Raw genomic sequence first — 20,978 nt, 5'->3', positions numbered from 1 at the left:
AAATGCATCCTCAATCCTCCGGGGTTAGAAACAATGTTCTCTTGTGCCGTGAATAAAGATGATAACCGAGCAGGGCTGCGCCCTGTGGCTGTCCTCTCATCTCTCCAGCCTTTCCTTTCCCTTCCTCTATACACGTTTGCAGAGGATCTTTACTGTTTGTTTCCTATGGTTTGACATGTTTTTTTAAACCACCCCTCTCTGGGCTTTGCCATACTTTCACTGTGCTTTAATACAAGTTGCTGTGCTTTTACTGTGGGAAAGGTTGGGACGATAAAATGATGCTGAATGATGGGTTTGCAGAGCGGCTGGGATTAGACAGGGCGTACTATACCTGATTCACGGTGAATGAATGCATTTGAAATATTTTCTGTGTATCCACATCTACTGTAAGCCAGGCTCTCTCTTTGTTTAATAGCTGCTGGAGCTGATTGGTGTAGGCCTACCAATGCGTCTTGGATTGAGAGATTAGAAACCGTGTTTGTAAAGCGGCTCTCCCAGACTCATGACGTGTAAAGAGCGTTTAAAGCACCCGTTAATAATATATGATTTCTGGTTCACTGCATATTTCATTATACAACCAGTACGAAGATTCATTGGTTCTGCTTGAATGGTGAGAGAACCGACACCCTTCATCAGACTGGTTAAAACACGTTTGTTCTAGAACATTTCTTTCAAAACTGCACATTTACGACAGACAGACAGACAGACAGACAGACAGATAGACAGATAGATAGATAGATGGATAGATGGATAGACACAGAGACAGACAGACAGACAGATAGACAGATAGATAGATAGATGGATCAATAGATAGATAGATAGATAGATAGATAGATAGATAGATAGATAGATAGATAGATAGATGAAAAATCGATAAACTAAAAAGTCACTATTTTAATAATTAGCTAATGAAGTATATCTAGTGATTGATGAGTTGCCTGTTGGATTCTCCTTGGATAGAGAGCTGTTTGCTGTTTTTGAATGTATTATATAAATGAATGTATTAGCCTATACATATCATAATAACGTAGTTATTAATGTATTCATAATGTGGTTAGTTTACAGTTCGATAAGTAGTAATTTTAGTCCTGTAAAAATCTATTGGAAGCTGTAAACTCTACAAAATACTGTGTTTGTTTTTTTTTGCTCTTTGACACGCTGTATCGAATTGATGGTGTTGGCAGCTCAGTCTGAGCCGGATGAATATAACAGGAATCAATGCTCTCCGCTCCCGACCGCAATGTAATTACACGCAGTTTAATCCCACACTGCTATCCAGCTCCTTGAAGCTGGAACCCGAGGGCGCAGAATTCAAGGAAGGCTCGTTTAAACACAAAACCTGCAATCGCTGCGGGTCAAGAGAAGCGCATCTCACTGCGCGGAATACAAGAGAAGCGCACCTCACTGCGGGGAATACAAGAGAAGCGCACCTCACTGCGGGGAATACAAGAGCGGTGAACAAAATATCGCGCACCTCACCGCGCGGAATACAAGAGCGGTGAACAAAATATCGCGCACCTCACCGCGCGGAATACAAGAGCGGTGAACAAAATATCACGCACCTCACCGCGCGGAATACAAGAGCGGTGAACAAAATATCACGCACCTCACTGCGCGGAATACAAGAGCGGAGAAAAAAATATCACGCACCTCACTGCGGGGAATACAAGAGCGGAGAAAAAAATATCGCGCACCTCACCGCGCGGTAAAAAAAAATATCGTTTATTTTATTTATTACTTTATTTTTAAGTTTCGTTCTGTGCCCAATTTCTTTGAATTATTAAAACAATATTAATTAAACTATCAATTTTACCGAATTAATACATTATTAATTAAACACGTGTATCTAAAATAAAGACAAACCGCACCCAATGGAAACAACGAGAGAGAGAGAGAGAGGAGAGAGAGAGAGAGAGAGAGAGAGAGAGAGAGAGAGAGAGAGAGAGAGAGATACTACCACTAAATAATCAAACTACGGATTGTATGTGTGTTTTTTTCCTGTAATAAAATATATTGACGTAATGCACCGTTGATGCAAACAACAATAATACCAGCGATCAATAATAATGATTCAACTACATTTCCAGCGAGCGTTCAGCAAGCGCTGTAATTACAGGGAAGCACCGGGTGCAGCTGGAAATTATAAATCCATCACATTTTAATTGAATACCATAGTAATAAAACCATGAAGCGGTTACATTACTAAATGGAGAGGGGTGGGGGGGTGTGACTGCTCTTTCTGAGAGAGGAGAGAGGAGCCGAACCATACAGCATCGTCAGTGAGTAAACCCCAGACTGGCAGACAGACCCCTCTGCAACAGCAAACCAAGCATCGGCCGCAGGCAGGGAGGCAGGCAGGCGCGTCCCCTCCTTCTCTCTCTCTCTCTTTCTCTCTCTCCCTTCCTCCTATTCCTGCATCTCCTATCCTCGGCTAGCACCGCACCGGATCCCGGCTTCTCCGAACCTGCCACACCGCCAAGTCCAGCGTGCCGCCTCCGCGGGGAAATACTGGACCTCCAGACGACACAGGCGTCATAACTCTCAGAAACGGGTTGTTATTTTGTGCGGATTATAACCAGCTGAACACTAGATATTACACTGCTGCTGTTTTTTTTAAAGATGGATTTGTTTTGTGTTGCCTGTGGGATACAATCGATTTGCTATTGAAACTGAATCAAATTAAATTCGCTTGCGGTGTTTTTATTTATTTATTTTGGCCACCGATTTCTCATCAGATTCCACACTTCCACGTGTTCTATCCGCTCGGAACTCCCAGAGACAAAATCTTCAGGACGGAAAATTATTCCCACGTTTCTCTTCCAAAAGCTGCTTTTGAATTTTTTTTTAAAAACACACATTTTCTACAGAATACCTGTTCACCGGACGCTTCTCGTTTCGGGTTCATTTATCTACCGCCACGATGTACATTGAAACACCGCTGTCTTTGGATGGGGCAACGCTGACAAACATACAAGGAAACCATTTCAATTCACAGACTGCCCTTGGAAACAGCGCACTGTGTTAATGTCATTATTCCTATTACGATTGATGCGCTTTTAAATATATATTTTTTACAAGAAAGGGAGGGGTCTTTTTGGGGGGGTGGTTTAAAACACAACGTTGTTCCAGTTCGTCTGTCCTGTGCTCCTAGTTATTCAGCAGCGTTGCACAGTACATTTACTGGGTTAGACACGCTGGACAGTAAGGGGTTAAATATATATCCTTTTCAGATTGATTTAGTTTGTTGCTTCGGACAACTGTAGCAAGTAAGTTTTGTTCAGTAGATGTAGCGATTGCATTACTTGGGACTAACTCGTGTGTGTTTTTGTGAAGCAGGCAGACAGCGTGCGATGCTTTGTATAATAAGGCTGGGCTTGTATGTACGGCTTCCCTACATTTGACCGATTTTTTATTGGGGTGGTTTTGGGGGGTACCATTTTACACACTGGCAATACAAAAAATAAAACTTTGCATTTGCAATCGGATCAAATAACACTGTCATATAATATCCATGTTTCACAGAGCGAAATCCTCCGGTAACACACCGTGCTGCTGCTGAATTGGACAGTCCTGTCTCGATCATTCACAGGCGCGCTGAGAAACACCCCCCTCCCCGGAGCTCGCGTCCCGGTTCTTGCTTCTCCATCATTTGGAATAACCTGGGCAGGGCAATACCCTACAAGGACCTGGTCGCGGCTGAGATGGATCTCAAAGCGGAACCGGAGGAGGACGACTGTCCCCGGCCCACCCCGCTGGACGTGTTCGCCGGCACATCCACCCTTCACGGACTGGCCCACATCTTCACCTACGAGCGGTTCGGCATGAAGCGCCTCCTGTGGCTGCTTTTGTTCCTCGGCTCCTTCTCGTTGTTGTTGTGCGTGTGCGTGGACCGGGTGCGGTACTACTTCGCGTACCCCCACGTCACGAAGCTGGACGAGGTGTCGGTGCCGCGCATGGACTTCCCGGCCATCACCTTCTGTAACCTCAACGAGTTTCGGTTCAGCCGGGTGACGCGCAACGACCTGTACCACGCGGGGGAGCTGTTGGCCCTTCTGAACAACAGGTGGGTCGTGCAGTGGGGGAGGGGGAGGGAGAGGGAGAGGCAGGCGGACAGGGATACACTGAGCCAGGGCTGTTCAGCACATAGCTGCTGAGCCGTCCACATCTCACATACTCACCCCAGTCTGGCACGTCTAACTGGAGCATCCCATTCAAGAATCATAATGGGTTTGAAAGTTGACTGCAAGCGCTAGCAAAGAAAGTTAGTGCTGATGCTGTGGGCTTTTCAAATCAGACTTTTTTTTAAGCGCTACTATTCGCTCGGTTGTTTAGTTTTAGTCTGGCAGCTGATTATTAAATAATGAGTTTTCAGTTGATCAGTTACTTTTCTTTCTCATTAAGTATTTCTTGTGATTGATGAGTTTCCTGCTGGATCCTGATTCTCCTTGGATATAGAGCTGTTTTTTTTAAATTCTCTGCGCCCTCTCTCTCTCTCTCTCTCTCTCTCTCCCTCTCTCCTGGGGGTTACACACTGTGCTCCCAGCACAGACTCCCCCACCCCCACTCCTCTATCCTTTAGTGGACCCCTGCAGAAGCATTCTTGTGTGATAAACAGGAAACTCTTTACTGTTTTGCAAAATTGCCCAGCTGGTGGAGGCTAGTAGTCATTTCAATATAAATGCTTTAGTTCCGATTAAAAAGGTAACACCAAAAAAAAAATGAAATAAAATAAAGTGTTCATAAGTCTTCTACGCGGAGCAGCACGGCTATTCACACGCTGTCTCGATTACACAAACTGACTGTATCAAAAGGCAGCAGCGATTATTATTATTATTAGGGCTAACTTTATTTCAAAGAGGCAATTATCGTAGTCGCCTAAGCACTGACGTAAATTGACTTTTAAGTCATGTAATTAGTACCCTGTCCAAAACCTTGGTGCTTCTGTGTAGATCAAAAGAACAAAATTCAAATTCAAATCTTTGTTTAATTTGTATGACTTGCAAGAATATAGCTTGACCTTGCCGGCGATGCTAAATGATCCCATTCCGTACACTCTCCTCCCTCCTGGGAGCCCTGGTTTAGCTCATTGATCTCCGAGCGACCAGGGCAGAGTGACAGGAAAAGTCAGGGCAAACTCTCCCTGCACTGCATCTCCGAAAAATGAGGTTACCTTGTCGGGTAGCAGAGCTGTTTCAGGCGTTTGACGTTCTGCAAGTTTAAACAATTATATTTCCATCCCAGAGAGTTTAATGACAGCTTAATTACTCACACCTGAGCTTTCTGCTCTTCTGCGCTATGCCTGTAATGAAGCTCAGATGACTCATTAAGTAAAACCCGGAATGGCTCAAACTGCCACGTGACAGGAGTCTGGTTACAAAGGGAGAGGATATAGGGAAAGGGAGTGGAAGATCGGGAGGGAGAGGGGAGAGGAAGAGGGGAGAGGAGCAGAGGTAGAGGGTAGTTAGAGAAGAGAGGGAGAGAAGGCAAAGGCGAGGGAGAGGGGGAGGTACAGGAGAGAGGGCGAGGTGATTCTTTATATTCATCAGAGCCAGCAGGTTTTGAAATTCTTGTTTATGAAAGCCTCTTCTAAAATTATTGTTACCAGCTTATCCAATAGATTCCCCCAGTGTGACGACAATGATTGCTCAGGGAGGCGATGGAGGGGATACTGCAAATCCGTTTCATAGTTACCAATAATATCCACTTTCCTGTAATCCCGTCTCACTTGGTTTGGTGAGTGGCCTCACACATGCTTGGCTTAGAGACTTGTACGGTGTACGCTACAGCGTGACATTAAAGGCAATTTAGTTTTGTTCGCTACGGGAAAATGCAAAGTTTATGCGATTAGCCAAGCGAACTTACATAAATATTTGTTTGCTTTCAGTTAATAAATCAGGGATTTGTGCAGCTTTGCATAAGGTAACACCTGGACACAGATGAGATAAATCATCTCTATCAAAGAGACGAATCTGACAAAGAGACTGACTGGCTTTTACACTGTGCTCTGGGTCATTCTCCACTCCACAAAAGAGGGATCAAATGTTCGTCCAAACTAAGAAAGACACTTTTAATTAACAACCAGATTTTTGCATTAAAAGATCCAACGAACGTTAACCAAATGCATAAGTTGCAGATTGAATACAAAGAGGATTTTTAGACTGGGTACCTTTCACTTTGAATGGAACGGGTTTGCTGGTACCCTTGTTCTAGGAATGACCCAGCCTCTGTACATATCGCAGTTCATTTCATGTTTCTTTAATTGTTCTTTTGTCCATCCCCTGCTGGAAATATTCTTTGCCAGTGTCTAAGCCGACCATCGTTTCTGAAGCGTTCCTTAATTAATGTCAGAACCTCCATTAAATTGCAGCGAGATCCTGAAAGCGCATTCCAGGTCTTTCCCTAAATCTTCGCAGACAGTTAAAGTAGTGCTAGCCAATGCTGCAGATTTCATTACCTTACCTCTTATTGTAGCACTTGCAGCTTTATCCCTGGTCCTCATTGAAAGGAGCGTTAGCCAAGCTTGTTAAATCTCTTTTCTAACTTCTAATGAGCACAAAGACCTCATCACACGTCCTCATATAGGAGGGCTTGCCAAGGCTGCCAAATCCATTTTCTTACCTCTTACGGGCATGAGTTTATTATCACTGGTCCCCCTTTTAAAGAGTTCCCATCAAGGATTCTTTTAGACCAGGAGTCCAAAGTTTGGAGTAGACCGATGATGATGATGATGATAATTCACTTTGAGAGAGTGCGAGAGGCACACAAATGGATGTGATCGGAGCAGAAAGGTGCAGGTTTTAAACAAGGACCCCAAAAAGACTCAGTGGTCCAGTGGTTAAAGAAAGAGGGAGGTTCCTGGTTCAATCACAGCCAGACTCACTGTGTGTGACCCTGAGCAAGTCACTTAACCTCCTTGTGCTCCGTCCTTCGGATGAGACATAAAACAAACAAGGTCCTATTGGAAGCGACTCTGCAGCAGCAGTTGTGATGCATAGTTCACCCCCTAGTCTCTGCAAATGGCTTTGGATAAAAGTGGCTGCTAAATGACTAATTAATAATAATAATAATAATAATAATAATAATAATAATAATAATAATAATAATAATAATAGTGTATTGTTCCTCTTGTAAGGTATGAAATCCAGGATCCTCACCTGGCTGAGGAGAGTGTGCTGGAGAGTCTACAGGACAAGGCTAACTTCCGCAACTTCAAACCCAAACCTTTCAACATGCGTGAGTTTTTCGACCGGACGGGTCACGATATCAAGGAGATGCTGCTGTACTGTCGATATCGGGGCGAGACCTGCTCTGCAGAGGACTTCAAAGTGGTGAGTCTGAGAGAGAGGAGAGGAGTGAGTCTGGGCAGGGTGGGGTGTGGCTGTACTGTACTGGGGGTTGCTGTGAGTCTGGGCAGGGTGGGGTGTGGCTGTACTGTACTGGGGGTTGCTGTGAGTCTGGGCAGGGCATGGCATGGCTCTGCTGTACTGGGGGTTGCTGTGAGTCTGGGGTGGGTGCAATAACTGAGCTGAAGCTAGCAGAATTTTTAGTTTTTGCTCAGGTTCAAACACCACTCAGGTTTTTTTGTAATCTGCAGGCTTTTAACAGGCAGGCTTTGTATGATTGACTCTTCCCTGGAAATGACAGGTCTGGGTTTCTAAAGGGCAGGTGAGATAAATAAAGCACAGCCTTGTAAAAATCTGAAATTGAAATTGAAATCGGAAATTGACATAGCCAACCCAATCCACCCAATCCATAGTTAATAATAATAATAATAATAATAATAATAATAATAATAGTTGGAAATTAAGTATAGATAGACTCAGGACACTTCTTCACACAGGGAGTGGTGAGCGAATGGAACGGGCTACCTGGTCATGTTGTTGAGGCCAACGGCTTCCAAGCTGGGCAAAGCAGCTTGCTCAGTGTAGCGAGTGGGACGTGCTTGAGATGTGAGGACTGAGTGAAACACGACCGGTACCACGTGCTGTGAATCCTGAAACCTCCTTCAAAACACAGAGAAGAACGGAAAAGAAAAAGAGGCAAACGGCAGGAAAGGGTTACCGTGCCATCCCTGCAGCACATTTCCGTTTATTATTAAGCTGCTGGCAAAGCTGTTAATTCTCCCTGCGGCAGCTCGCTGACCACAGTGTATCGGTGTAAAGAGAGAATTCTAATTAATAAGCCGCAACACGCCTTCCCTCGAGTCCGGCCGTCTAAACGGGCAGGTTTAATTGCGCCCCACTTCTTTTGAAGACGTTTTAATCAGGAGCAGCCAGCTTTCCCTCGTGGATTCCCAGTCCCGGAGAGATCCTGCGCAGCTAATTAAATAATTCCATCTATCCGTACCTCCATTGCCCTTTATTTACCCCCTCACTTTTCAATGCAGAAATTTAAGAGAAACAAACTCAGAATGCAAGCAAAATGTTTTTTGTTTTTTTTTAGCTGTGATATCTTCCCGTTGGTTAGGCATTAAAAAGTGGATTGGGTCACACCTTCAGAGCTTTCGTTTCTGGTCAAAGCAGCGTTTTGTTTTTTTTTGCTTACTACCTAGATTTCAGTGTTTGGGTTTATTGTGTTAATTGATTGCCATCTTACCATTTTCTGTCTGTAATCGCTTCCGATCGCACCTAGTACGATGGTTAGTTGTCTTTTGGCTGATTCTTAAAAGGCTTTGACCCAAGTGGCTCTTATTTCTCCAGTTTCAGTCCAATCCTGCATTAGCCTGAGACTGTTTCTGTAAGTCAGCGTTCACCTGAACTGAGCAGTTGGGTGTTTTTCGACTCGCGTCTCTAAAAGTGAATGCACTCCCTTCGCGAAGTGTCATTAGCACCAAGACGAACGCACCCGGAATGTCACAAATCCCTTAAATCCTTGAGTTATCGATTTCCAGTTTTATAATTTAAATGGACGTTTCTCTCCTTTATCCAGTAAACAAATGGTGCACATGACTTTGGAGTGAGTCACTGTGAACCCCCCCCAACGTAGGTATGAAACATTTTGAGTCTCCTGAAGAAAATAACAACAGTCCAGAAAAGTGTATTTAATCCATCAAAAACAAACTTTAAAAAAAAAGCCCAAAAGGCCGTATATTGCAAAACAAGCTGGGGGGACATCATTTTATTAAGATTTCAAAACTCATAACTGAACTGGGCTTCTGGGGCATTCAATACTCGACAAAATGACCTTGAAAACATTCGCAGTGGAAAACAACAGAAGTCCACTGTCCGCTGTGATTGATTTCTTCATTTTAACTCTGGTTTCAATCCTTCTATTTGTGCAACTGCGGGACAAACAGAGACAAGCTCAGGCATTTCCCAGCACATAAAACATCACAAAACAAAGAGTCCTCTACAGTGATCAGTATACACACACACACACACAACGACTCGCTCTCTGAGTGAATGCCCCCCTTGTGTCGCACTTACAGCTCAGCTTTGTGCTCTTCGCTGGAATAGGAACATGGGGTGTAGGACAGAGGTGCACAATCATGGTCCTTGAGATCTGGAGCCCTCCTGGTCTTTATTCCACCAGCACCCTAAATCACTGAGCTGAACCAGGTCTTTGTCACTTAATAATTGAATGATACCTTTGAAGACTGAAGGTCCGGATTTGTGCACCCCCTGGTGAAGAGACACTATTGTCAGCCAGGACGGCAGTGACGCGACCTGGCTAGCTCTCGTTCAGATGGTCCTGGAGTGTCTGAAGGTGTTTAGTTTATCACACTACTGTACATCAAAGCGAGCAGTGTGGATCATTGAGGACGGAGACAGGTGTTGCATCGTTGCGCGTTATTGGGCTCTGTCGGGCCGGCTGGCTCCAGGTTGAACTGCCCGTGCTGTACGGTTCTAGTTTGTCTTAGGAAAGGTGAGAAGTTTGGGTTAGGGTTGTGAGCCTCTCTGCTGGTTGTCTAGCCTCCCTCGTTGCCTGTCTCTCTGCAGCTCCCAGTCCTGCACTCTAAGCCATCACCATGGCAACCAACCTACTGCTTTTCCTTCATGTCTTTTCCACCAAGATTTAATTTGTTGTTGACCGTGTCGAATATCTATCCCTCTTACTTCTATCCCTCTCTCTATCCCTCTCTCTATCCATCGCTCTCTCTCTCTCTCTCTCACCTGTCCTCAATTTCTCCTTCCCCGTCTTCTTTCTTTCCTCTCCCTCTTACTTCAACCTGGGAATCGATTTTGAAAAAAGGAATTAGAATTGGAAGTGACCCCAACCCTGGTACTCACTCGTATCTTTTTTGTGTCCCCGCGGGCCCCTGACTGTCAGAATGGGGTCTCCCCAGTAATGAGGGATGATGGGGGCCCTCTGGAAAGAGAAATGAAGCTTTCACGCCTGCCCGTGGCTCGCGGGCAGATATCTACCGCTTCTCTCGAGCAGAAAGATGATTATTGGAGAGCTGGCGCACAGATCACACACTCCGTAAATCGAGGGGAGATCAATTAATTCAGCTTGGCGTGGCGATGCCTCGGGGACTTGTGGGTTGTGATATGGTTAATACCAATATCATAAATCTTTCATTATGGACTCATCCTTAGGTCTCCTTCTCTGAAAGAAATACATTACACAGAAGAATTGCTGCATTAATATTAATAAGCAATGGGAAGGGTTGGTAGGAGACACTGAGAAAGACTTCTAGACGAAAAAGTTTCTTTTAGTATTTCTGAACGTGCCATTGTGGTCTTTTCAGGCCTGTTCCGAGCCTTGAATGTGATCTTCAGAAGGGTGGTCTTTTCAAAGGTACACAAAGCCACATTGTGGCTTGGAACTTGGAAGCTGGTTTTCAAGCCTCTGTTCCTGAAAAAGTGGCTCTCTGTTCCCTCAGCTTGAAGAGTAACTAATGGGGTTCCGAAAAAATACAGCGTTATACGTCCCCATGTGTTGCTACAACTGTTTAAATAATGCACCTGTGATTTTTTCTTTTCATTGTTAACATCCTGACAACTTTTTACACTTATAACATTAAAGTCTGTTTCAAAGCTCTTTTTCAAAATGGCTGCTCTAGTGCACTGGGGTTTGAGATTTAAAAAACACACAGTGAAGTGCTGTGGCTTTTCTGTTCCGTACCACATCATGGATCGTTATTACCTGTTTGACAGTGTGATCAATAATCCTTACACTATCAGCGCACTAATGCTATTTTTTCACAAACCCACTACTTACTCTTATAAAGCACAGTGCAAAATACTGTGCGGTTCAAGAGCTCTCATTGCACAGAAGCTGTGAAAGAAGCCTGCCTTTCTTTTAATTGATTTCTGAAGGATACACCTTAAGGATTTCTTTCTTCCCATTTATTTCCCCTCCCTTGTTTTATGGTTTTTATTATTGTTGGTTAAAATTAAAAAGCTATATTTCCTGGGCAGATTGGCTGCCGCGGGGCGTCATGTTTCATAGGTTGCTCTCGCAGCCCGGCGATGTCTCTTGGTGAAGTTACTCACCCTCGCTCCAGTCTTTGCAAGGAGATTTTTCAACATCTTTATTACACCCTGAACAGCCTCGTAGAATCCCAGCACTGAGCTCAGAAATGTTTTTGCCTTACCTTATAACTAGGCATGGGAGCAAGTGCTTATACTTGGGTACTTCTAAACTCTCTCCCCCCCCCCAGCTAAATGCAAGGCGCGGGGGTCAAGATGTTTCTAAAACTCTGCATTACCAGGGCTGGCAATATGACTCCTACTGCATAGCAGTTTCACCCATTCCAGGTTTTACTACCAGCTTGATTAGACACAGTGTGTAGGCAACAAGCTGAGGTGCGTCATATTAAACTCCAGGTAAAAACAGGAATGGGTTAAACTCCCTATACACCAGCATGGTGAGCTGTGACAGTGGCATTGATAAAGACCAAATTGAAGCACGAAGCATTGCTGTTGCATTTTCTAATAGACTTTTATTTATTTTTGACCAAAACAGTCCTGTCACATACAAGCCCATGTGTGCTTATCTCATGTAACAAATGCACTCGCATTACATAAGCGATGCACCTACTGTGTTTGCACAATTACATGTGCAGTTAAAAACGCCCCTGCTGCGAACTCACGGAAAAGATGCAGTTTGCATTTGTGTAAGCTGAGAGACAGAGCAGCTGCTTCACAGTGCGCATATCCCTGGGTATTTCATTTCTGGAGAATTTCATTCATTTGTTTTTTCCGAAGGCCCGAGGTGGGGTGGAGGGATCTGCGTGGGAGTCCTGTGGATTAAAGCGTTCACAAGGTGTTTCAGGGCACAGCTTAACATGCTGTTTCTGCTGTTTAGTTTCTACCTCCCACTTAACCGAGGTCAATCAGCCTCCCAGTCAGTGGTACTTTACCAGAAGTGCTGTGTGGTGACACCGTGAGATGATGTTGAATGTGCAATTTGTCAGGTTGCAGTCTGTGTTGCCTGTGTCTGTGTGTGGGCATGTTTTATAGTGCTTACGAGGTCCAAAGAAAATGGTCCCGACCAGCCTCACAAAGCACAGAGGATACTGAACAGAGCAAATCATTTCAGTATATATATATTTTAAAACAATGTTTCAATGCAGTTCTTGCAACCTTTAACTTACCTCCGGTGTTCGTGGTCGGGCTAATCCACTACACCCCTCTGGAGTTTGGAATCGTAAATCTATCTGTAAAGATAGCCGTGTGTTTGTGTTTTTACATCCCCTTCAGTCAATGGATGTATAATTGCACCCTGTTAAGTTTCCTATCCATGTATCTATCTTATAATTTTTTTTTCTTCAGTTATGGCAGGTGCAACTTCTCAAACTCTGATCAGTTATATAAAAGAATCCCATAGTGGCATATTGTGGGGCAGCAGTGTGGAGTAGTGGTTAGGGCTCTGGACTCTTGACTAGAGGGTTGTGGGTTCAATCCCAGGTGGGGGACACTGCTGCTGTACCCTTGAGCAAGGTACTTTACCTAGATTGCTCCAGTAAAAACCCAACTGTATAAATGGATAATTGTATGTAGAAATAATGTGATATCTTGTAACAATTGTAAGTCGCCCTGGATAAGGGCGTCTGCTAAGAAATAAATAATAATAATAATAATAATAATATTAAAAGCATAGGATCAGCACAGGCAAGCGGGATAAAGCACAGCAAAAACCTGGGACAACCATGCATGACAACCAGCGAAACTACGGTGCAAAACTTTACAGAAATTATGCAAGGGGAACCGCAGCCACAAACAAATCGAATTGAACTGACAAGGCTGGCCACAGCTGGCTAGTCTCTCCTGCTCGGTATGCACCCCGGGTTCGTCCGTTTCATTAAGAAGGTATTTATTATTCAGCTGAATAGCTTTAATTGATCGTTGTCTCTCGGAGCTCTGGTAATAAGGAATTGATCGGGATCGCCCTCACAGGAGCAATCGGAAGAGAGGGCCTGATAGCTGTACTTAATCTTCCCCGAAGGGAGTTCACCGGTGGGCTGCTTTTGCTTGGAGGAAGTGGACAGCGCATACTGTGTACAGCTATGGTCAAATTTTATCACCTTCTAGAATGAACTTATTTTGCTTTTTAAAGTCGAGTGAAACCCACTGAGTAATGTTAACACATTGACTTACATAGCACTCTTGTAGTTTTCCATATACTTAATGAAAATTGAAAACGTGACATTTCTGACGTGAAATCTGACGTGAAATATTGTTTTGCGATATCATTTTGTAGTTCCTTTGATTACATGATGTTTTAAATAAGAGATCTAAATTATGTTTTTACATTTTTTATTATATTTTAGGTAATGGAAAATGTTTGTCCATAGCTGAACAGCCCTGCACACTGTTCTGTGTTTTAGATCTCCCTTTGTTCAGGTGTATGATCAAAAAGTATTGGGAGTCAGACAGGTCAGGACTTTGGTAAATCAGCTCCAAATGAATTGTTTTGCATGTGTGGCCGATTTTAAAGTCATCAATTAAACGAGACAACTGCTAATTTGTCACAATATGCAATGTTCCAAGAGTTCCAGTGGTTTGATTTCATCTGCACAGCACATCAAAAACCACAGAAGCAACGGGGCGTTCTGCTCAATGTGCACACCGCTGTAAATACGGTCTTTATTTCATTCCAGCTGTCGTCCAGGTCATTTGGCTATGGGGACGCGATTGTGCGTTTCTCATAAGGTCCGGGAGCGCGCGATCATTTCTCTCTTTTGACATTCAACAAACTGCTTATAACATAACACAATATAAAAGACCATTCAATTACAGAGGTAGCAAACGGCTCAGAAAGCAGAGAGCGCAGAATAGTGGACTCTGTGAGTTCTTTTACAGACGCATTGTAGGATTCCAGGTTGTGATAGATACCGTCACAAGCACAACTCTCCGGTCTCGTGGGCACAAGGATGCCCACGGGCACGGCTCCGAGTAACATTTACAAAGCAGATACAGATCAGTTTAATGCTCCCTCTTTACGTAACTAATGCATTTTAACATAATCTCGTAACGTCAATGTTAAAAGGAAAAAAAAAACAATGTTAGTGGTGAACGTATTTGGCAGGTGTTGCAGGGCAGTACAGGGTCACAGTGTAAGATTCCTATTTAAAAACAGTATGGATTACAGTAGGTGCAGAAATACTACTAGAATATGAACTAGGATGCAACAAGTTATATCTGCAAAGACATTGTAGAGCATGGTTCTTGCAGCCTTGGTTCTCGCTGCTGTGGGTAAAGGAAAAGGGGCACATTTTCTGTGCATCTTTTCCTCCCCCCCTTCCAGTGCGACAGCCCAGTCCCTGCAGCAGGTTTTCGAATGTGCAGCATCGATCAATATCCTGGCTGAATTTAAAGCCGTCATTAGGGCTGCACACTACAGCGTTCCGTGAGTGAGTTAGCGATCCTGTCAGACTGCCAGCTCTTTGAGGGCTGCCTCTTCAGCGTGCCTGGATGCGTCTACTTTGTGTCTTTAATGTGATTTACGGCTTTGAGATGCACTCAATGCAACTTTAAATTATTAAACTCCATAAAGCCGAGAATGCAGCATGTTAATTTAGCTGCTTAACGCAGTTGTCAAGATGCTTACCTGTTATTTGTAAGGGAATGTTCAGAGTGAGACCCGATACAGTGTGATTAGGAACCCTGACAGCAAAGGATTGTGGAATTCTGGAGTAACCAGTCAGATTTCAAGATTTCACACCGAGACTTCTTTTGTTATAACCCTGTTAATTAAGAACATCTCATTATGAACAATAGCACCCAAACCATTTTTAATCAAACTTCTATGGTGATAAAAAAGGATTTGACGAAGTTAACCCTAACCAATACTTTAAGCACAGAAAGCAGGACCAGGGGACACATGCATGGAATTGAAGTGGAGATAGACTTAGGACAGAGGGAAGGAGACACTTCTTCACACAGGGTGTAGAATTGGTTACCTGTTGGTGATGCTGAATGGCTGAGATCCTTTAAGACCCGACTTGACAAAGTTTTGAGATCAATCAGCTCCCACAAACCGAGCGTGCACAGCTGGGTCAAAAAGCCGCCTCTCGTTCGTAACACTTCTCCTGGCATTCCTATGTTCACGTCTAAGCCTTTTTTGATTTGGATCTTTCAAAAAATACAAATTATTCTTTTGTGCTGAAATTAGGTTTCGGCTGCATTGGAGAAAACCATAAAAAACTAAACAATACAACACAGCAAACCTCAAACCGGTTTCATCTCCACAAGGGACACGCTGATTGTCCTCAGACTGTGTTCATTTCTGCTTGTCGAAGTTCAAATTAGACGCGTTTGATGTTCCCTTTGCCCCTCATGAATTTGGCTGAGCCGTCCTTTGGCTGAGCCGTTCCAGTAAAAACACAGAAGGGAGGCTGTGTGGTCCAGTGGTTAAAGAAAAGGGCTTGTAACCAGGAGGTCCCCGGTTCAAATCCCACCTCAGCCGCGGACTCACTGTGTGACCCTGAACAAGTCACTTCACCTCCTTGTGCTCCGTCTTTCGGGTGAGACGTAGTTGTAAGTGACTCTGCAGCTGATGCATAGTTCACACACCCTAGTCTCTGTAAGCCTTGGATAAAGGTGTCTGCTAAATAAACACATAAATAAATAAACCCTGTACAATATTTATAAAGCAAAACTGTGACACATTTGTCATTTTTTTGCTTTGCTGTAATATGTTGCAGAGAAGTTGTATATGCCAGCCGTGGTTTGGCGAATGGTTTGGCTAGAGTTTGTGGTTCTGTAATGAAGCCACAAGCAGCGGTATGCCATACTTTGGTTGCCATGGCTGCTTGGGGGTTGCCATGACATCAGATGTGCATTTTATATAAGAACAGACTGACGAGTCGCGGTATAATGACACAAAAATTAAGCAAACTAAATAAAAACAAGCAAACAAACAAAGTATTTTGGCAGTGCTGTCTTTGTGAATCACTGAGAAATAATAAAAACAAAACTAATGGTGTTCTTTCTGGATCTTAAAAAAAACAATAAAAAATGAGAATCGTCTCCGTGATTACTGTTAGGCAAATGTCGCAGGGAGCTTGGGAAAGGGATTAAAAACAAACAAAAAATTGAGCACATCAGTTTACAGCGCCTCATTAAAATTGCTTCGAAGCAAGCGGTGGGAAACACAATGCTAAACTTCTCTGCAGATGACTGTTTGATCCCAATCTATTTATCATGCTGCAGTGCAAACGCCTAAACATCAGGTTGCAAAGCTGAACAAGTTACATGAACATTAGCATTGCTGCCGCTGTGCAGGAACCAGAGGGTTAAGAAGGGGCTTCTGTTGGCTGTCTAAGAAATTAGAGACAGCCAATCTAATCTAAGAAATTAATTCCATTCAGTAATTCGCTTTTGCTGGGAAATGCAGTACTTTCCAATTTGCAACATGAGTGAAATTATAGAGCACTGGACAAATCAAATAGGTCTGTCGTGGCAATTAGCTCAAAGTGACTTAATGGTTTGTACCAATGCTGCGTTGCACCAGAATGTGACAACTGGATTATGGTATAGCTATATTGCAGTGACGGATAATTGGATATTGTACGCTAATTGTCAGATGGAAATGCATTTAGGAATGTCGCTGCAGCACTGGCTAGCGAGGGAAAGGAGAGACGCCAAGCTGACGGTGTTGTGTTCTCAGAGTCTTGAGAGCTGGTGTACCGCTTCCTAATCGAATCATGTGTGTTGTTCAGAGCGGAGCAGATCAAACTGTTACAAACACAGTAATGACAAGCAATATATCCGGTCTCAGTCTTGGCATTCACTTTGCGTGTTTGTTTTGCTGTCCGGGGTTTTGAAACGTTTAGCGGGTTTGATCAAAATCGGACCCATACTCTCCTCGCCAGGAAACACCAGCGCACGCCAGTTCCAACCCTCCTAAATCCTCACGTCGTAAGCACACTGCAGATCACAAAGTGAAAATATTTCGTATGGAATTGTAAATGGACTGGATTACAGCCAAATGCAATCCCCAAATAACTATAGGAGGCTATGACTGCATAGCAAAGGTTTGATGCCAAATCAGGGCAGTTACAGCGTTCCCCATCTATAGAGTGACATCTTCAGTTGTTGCTGGACGTGGATTTGTGGACCTTATTCAGTAGGTGAACTTCAAGCTGGTGTTGATCTGAAATTCCAGGCAGGCTTCGATGCTTGAGAGCTTTCTGTCCCTTTTCTCTGCTGGCTAAAGCAGAATCTGCTTGCAAGGGAAAAGAAAAAAAAAAAAAAAACGGGCCAGAACAGCTTTCCGACGCATTTTTCACAGGTTAGGAGTCAGCCCTTTGGAGAAGCTGCAATTAAAAAACAGCTCTTAATCCGATGCAGTTTTGTGCTCCCATGTGGCTGGGGATCTTAGTCGTGTTTTTTTTTTTTTTTAAGAAACGCTTGCCAGGGGTTGAGGTGAAGAGTCATTTTAACATCAGAGGAACAGAAGAAAAAGAAGAAAGGGAGGAAATAGAGGAGAAACACTGTTTAAGGGTTTTAAAAGCACATATGATATAAAACACACAACACAGTCCAAGAGGGGTCTGTCGCCCGCCCCAGTCTGAGTGGCAGCTTTTCTAATATCACTTGGGCGGGGGGGGGGGGGGGGTAGGGGTTAATATCAAAGTGTAATATTCTCCGTGAAAAATCGACATGACAGCAGAAATGGATTTGCTGCTCTGCTGCTACAAATCAGGAGATTGGAAACAGGAGAGCAGCACGGCTGAGTGCGGCAGTGCTGGGGGGTGTTTGCAGGGACAGTGACTGGCCGGGTGTGTGTGTGAGTCAGTGGTGTAGCTAAGGGGGTGGTTTTAGGGGTTTGGCCCTGTTGTGATCTCCTGGCTTGCGAAACACGCTGCTCTGTGATGAGCTACAGTGCCATTACTCACTCAGACGAACAAGGATTACACCTCCAAAACTCACAGTAATGATCAAAGAGGCTCCACTAGCCCCCATGAAGCGTAACCATGGCTACCCGTTCTCTAGCACCTTGGATATGAATATTTGATAGCGGAACACACTACTGCACATGGTAAAGTTAACGCTCGCACACACACGCACAATGAATACCGTTCCCTCCCTCACTTCAGAAAAAAAATCTGCTAGGAGGAGTCTTTTTCAGAAAGCTGGTTGCAATTTATCTAATTTAAAAACAGGATTTAATGACTTGGAGTATATTCTGCAGAGTTGGTGTGCAATCACGCAGGCGAACTTGATTTCTTATCCAGTAGTTTGAACGTCTACCTCTCAGGGCACCATTGGAAATAACCAGGGTATTCCCATCGAGAATATACATCTTAAGTATTTGAATTGAGCAGAGCAGCAATGGCTGGCTGGGTGCTGGAGTCACAGTGGCACTCTCTGCCAGCTCTGGGCAGTACACTCTCTGTCCCGTGTAGCCAGACAGTGAATGCCATCTGTCCCTGGGTAAATACATCTGCTACCCAAGCGAACATGATTTATGTACTGTACACAAATATAACAAACAAACAGGTGCTTTACTACGGAGCCCGGGAGGGGACATGAGAGTAAGACGACAGGTATTTTTTTTTCTCTCTTATCCCTTCCCGAGCTCCGTATTTTACAAACGGTTCCTCGTTCAAACAGCCTTATCGTTCACAAGATATTTAATCAGACTCTATTAAACACTGTTTTTCCAAAGCTTTTTTTTTTACTCCAACAGGCAGTATAAACTTTGCATGCTCTGGGGTGCCTAAACACGTTGTTGAATCAATGGGATCTTCTAAAGTTTAAGATTAAATGGTAAGAAAATTGATTTTAAAAACTACCCTTCCCAAACCGTTTTACTTGAGGCCCACCTGTGCAGCTGCATTAGGCACTGTGGCCCAGTATTAACACTTCCTGAAGAAAATGAACTGAGAACACTGCACTGTGTGTTTAACCCTGTAACACTGTAAATATGTATTTACATTATTTTTTCATTTGAATGTTAATATTCGTAGCGATGGAAATCTCTGGGTGAAGTGCTTCCAGGTCTTTTAAACATTCTTTGAAACAGTTTTGATAAAGTAAATTGCCAGTACTTAAACAGTTTTTAATTACGTCTTGAAATAATGTAACTTTTCACAACTAAAAATCTATCACATTAAGCTATTTTTAAATTGTCCTTCTTCATCTATGCCCAAACAGGCACCGCTGTTTAGTTACACCAGTGCAACCTGCACCACAACCCTTAACATCCTCATCTATGTACTTTATAACTAAAAGACACCACTCTCCTGAGTGGCGCATCTGGCAAAGGCGCTCCGTGTGGAGTGCAGGATGCGCCCTATAGCCTGGAGGTCGTCGGTTCGAGTCCAGGCTATTGTGGACAGGAGTTCCCAGGGGTGCACTTTGAAAACATAGAAAGTGATTGTGCCGGCAGACCGCCCGGGACTGCATTGCGGCCCGTCTTCGAGCCGCGGATCCACAGTTTGGGAACCCGTGCTTTAACTAACACGCAACAAGCCTTCTGTGTGCAGACAGTGTTGTTTTCTTCAATGATACTGATAATGAAAAAATCAAACCGAAATCCCAGCCAAGCACAGGCGCCAGATCAATAACTTCAGCACAGTCTCTGATAGAGATGAAAAACGTGCAGCTGCAGGATATAGATTTTCACATAACAGCGTCCTATCCAAATCTGATATCAGTTGATCAGTTGATATCACTGGAAGACAATGATATCAACTGCTCATTTCAAGGGCAGGCCGGTGATACGCGAGAACACAAACAGCACGCGTCTAAGAGCTCTTCTAGAGCTATTGAACCCTCGTAGAAAAGACTGGGTTAGGTTTCTTCAAAACACTGCTTGAAAACCAATTAGCACCGCTGCATCGTAGGGAACCCAAACACGAGAGTTTAATTAATAATGAGCGAGCTCCGTTCAGCAATTCACATGTGTTTTTTTTTTTTGGTTTGTTTAAAAATCGATAAATTTGGTCGTCCTCTTGTTGGAGTAACGCCTTCAGGCACACAAGGAATTGAACGGTTGTTAAAACGGTTTCCTCTTAAAATACGAGAGCAACTCAAATATCACCTGGAGGAAACTGGTGTCATTATTTACAAATAAATAACAACAGTATTTATACTGCTTATAAATGCTTGGTTGGTATTTACTATTCCACCTCCAAATCTGTGTTACACGGGAAACCAACAGAGAAAATGTACTTTAAGAGAATTTGTACATGAGCATCAGCATTGATGATGCAGAAAAACAACCGAGGACACGACCCTGGTGTCCTCATAGATAGTTACAAACATGCCGTCATGCAAACCAAGGCAGGTATCGCGTTCAGACAGTCAGCAATGCTTTCCAGTGGTAGGGTAGATGTCAGGATGTCAGAACAGCACTGACAGTTTTAACAGATCTAATCTAGACGAGTCTTTCCTTCTGGTTTTAATAATAATAATAATAATAATAATAATAATCCAAAACGTCCTCAGAGCTGGCACCTTCAAGCTTGACTTAAGAATCCATTGGATAATATTAATACTATGAATAGCCATATTAATGGCAGGATTAATGTTTGAAATTCTAATAAGCTTTTTTTTTTTGCTCTGTGATAGAATCTATGT

General features: G+C 43.5%; 1 protein-coding gene across 3 annotated transcripts in view; it reads left to right on the top strand.

Annotated features, from left to right (window-relative positions):
• Positions 1-2,214: 2,214 nt before the first annotated feature.
• LOC117962522 (acid-sensing ion channel 1-like) overlaps positions 2,215-20,978 on the top strand; it is a 62,456-nt gene continuing 43,692 nt past the window's right edge. The window contains exons 1-3 of one of the 3 annotated variants that reach the window (XM_059011561.1): positions 2,215-2,551; positions 3,523-4,063; positions 7,133-7,328. In XM_059011561.1, the coding sequence (XP_058867544.1) occupies positions 3,702-4,063; positions 7,133-7,328 (558 nt within the window). In that variant the 5' untranslated portion in view covers positions 2,215-2,551; positions 3,523-3,701. Of the gene's footprint in view, positions 4,064-7,132; positions 7,329-20,978 lie in introns of all 3 variants that reach the window. The other 2 variants (XM_059011560.1, XM_059011563.1) reach the window with 2 other exon arrangements.

This window comes from Acipenser ruthenus, chromosome 42 (assembly GCF_902713425.1).
Source record: "Acipenser ruthenus chromosome 42, fAciRut3.2 maternal haplotype, whole genome shotgun sequence".
Classification (NCBI taxonomy): Eukaryota; Metazoa; Chordata; class Actinopteri; order Acipenseriformes; family Acipenseridae; genus Acipenser; species Acipenser ruthenus.
This window is presented reverse-complemented; position numbering and strand designations above follow the sequence as displayed.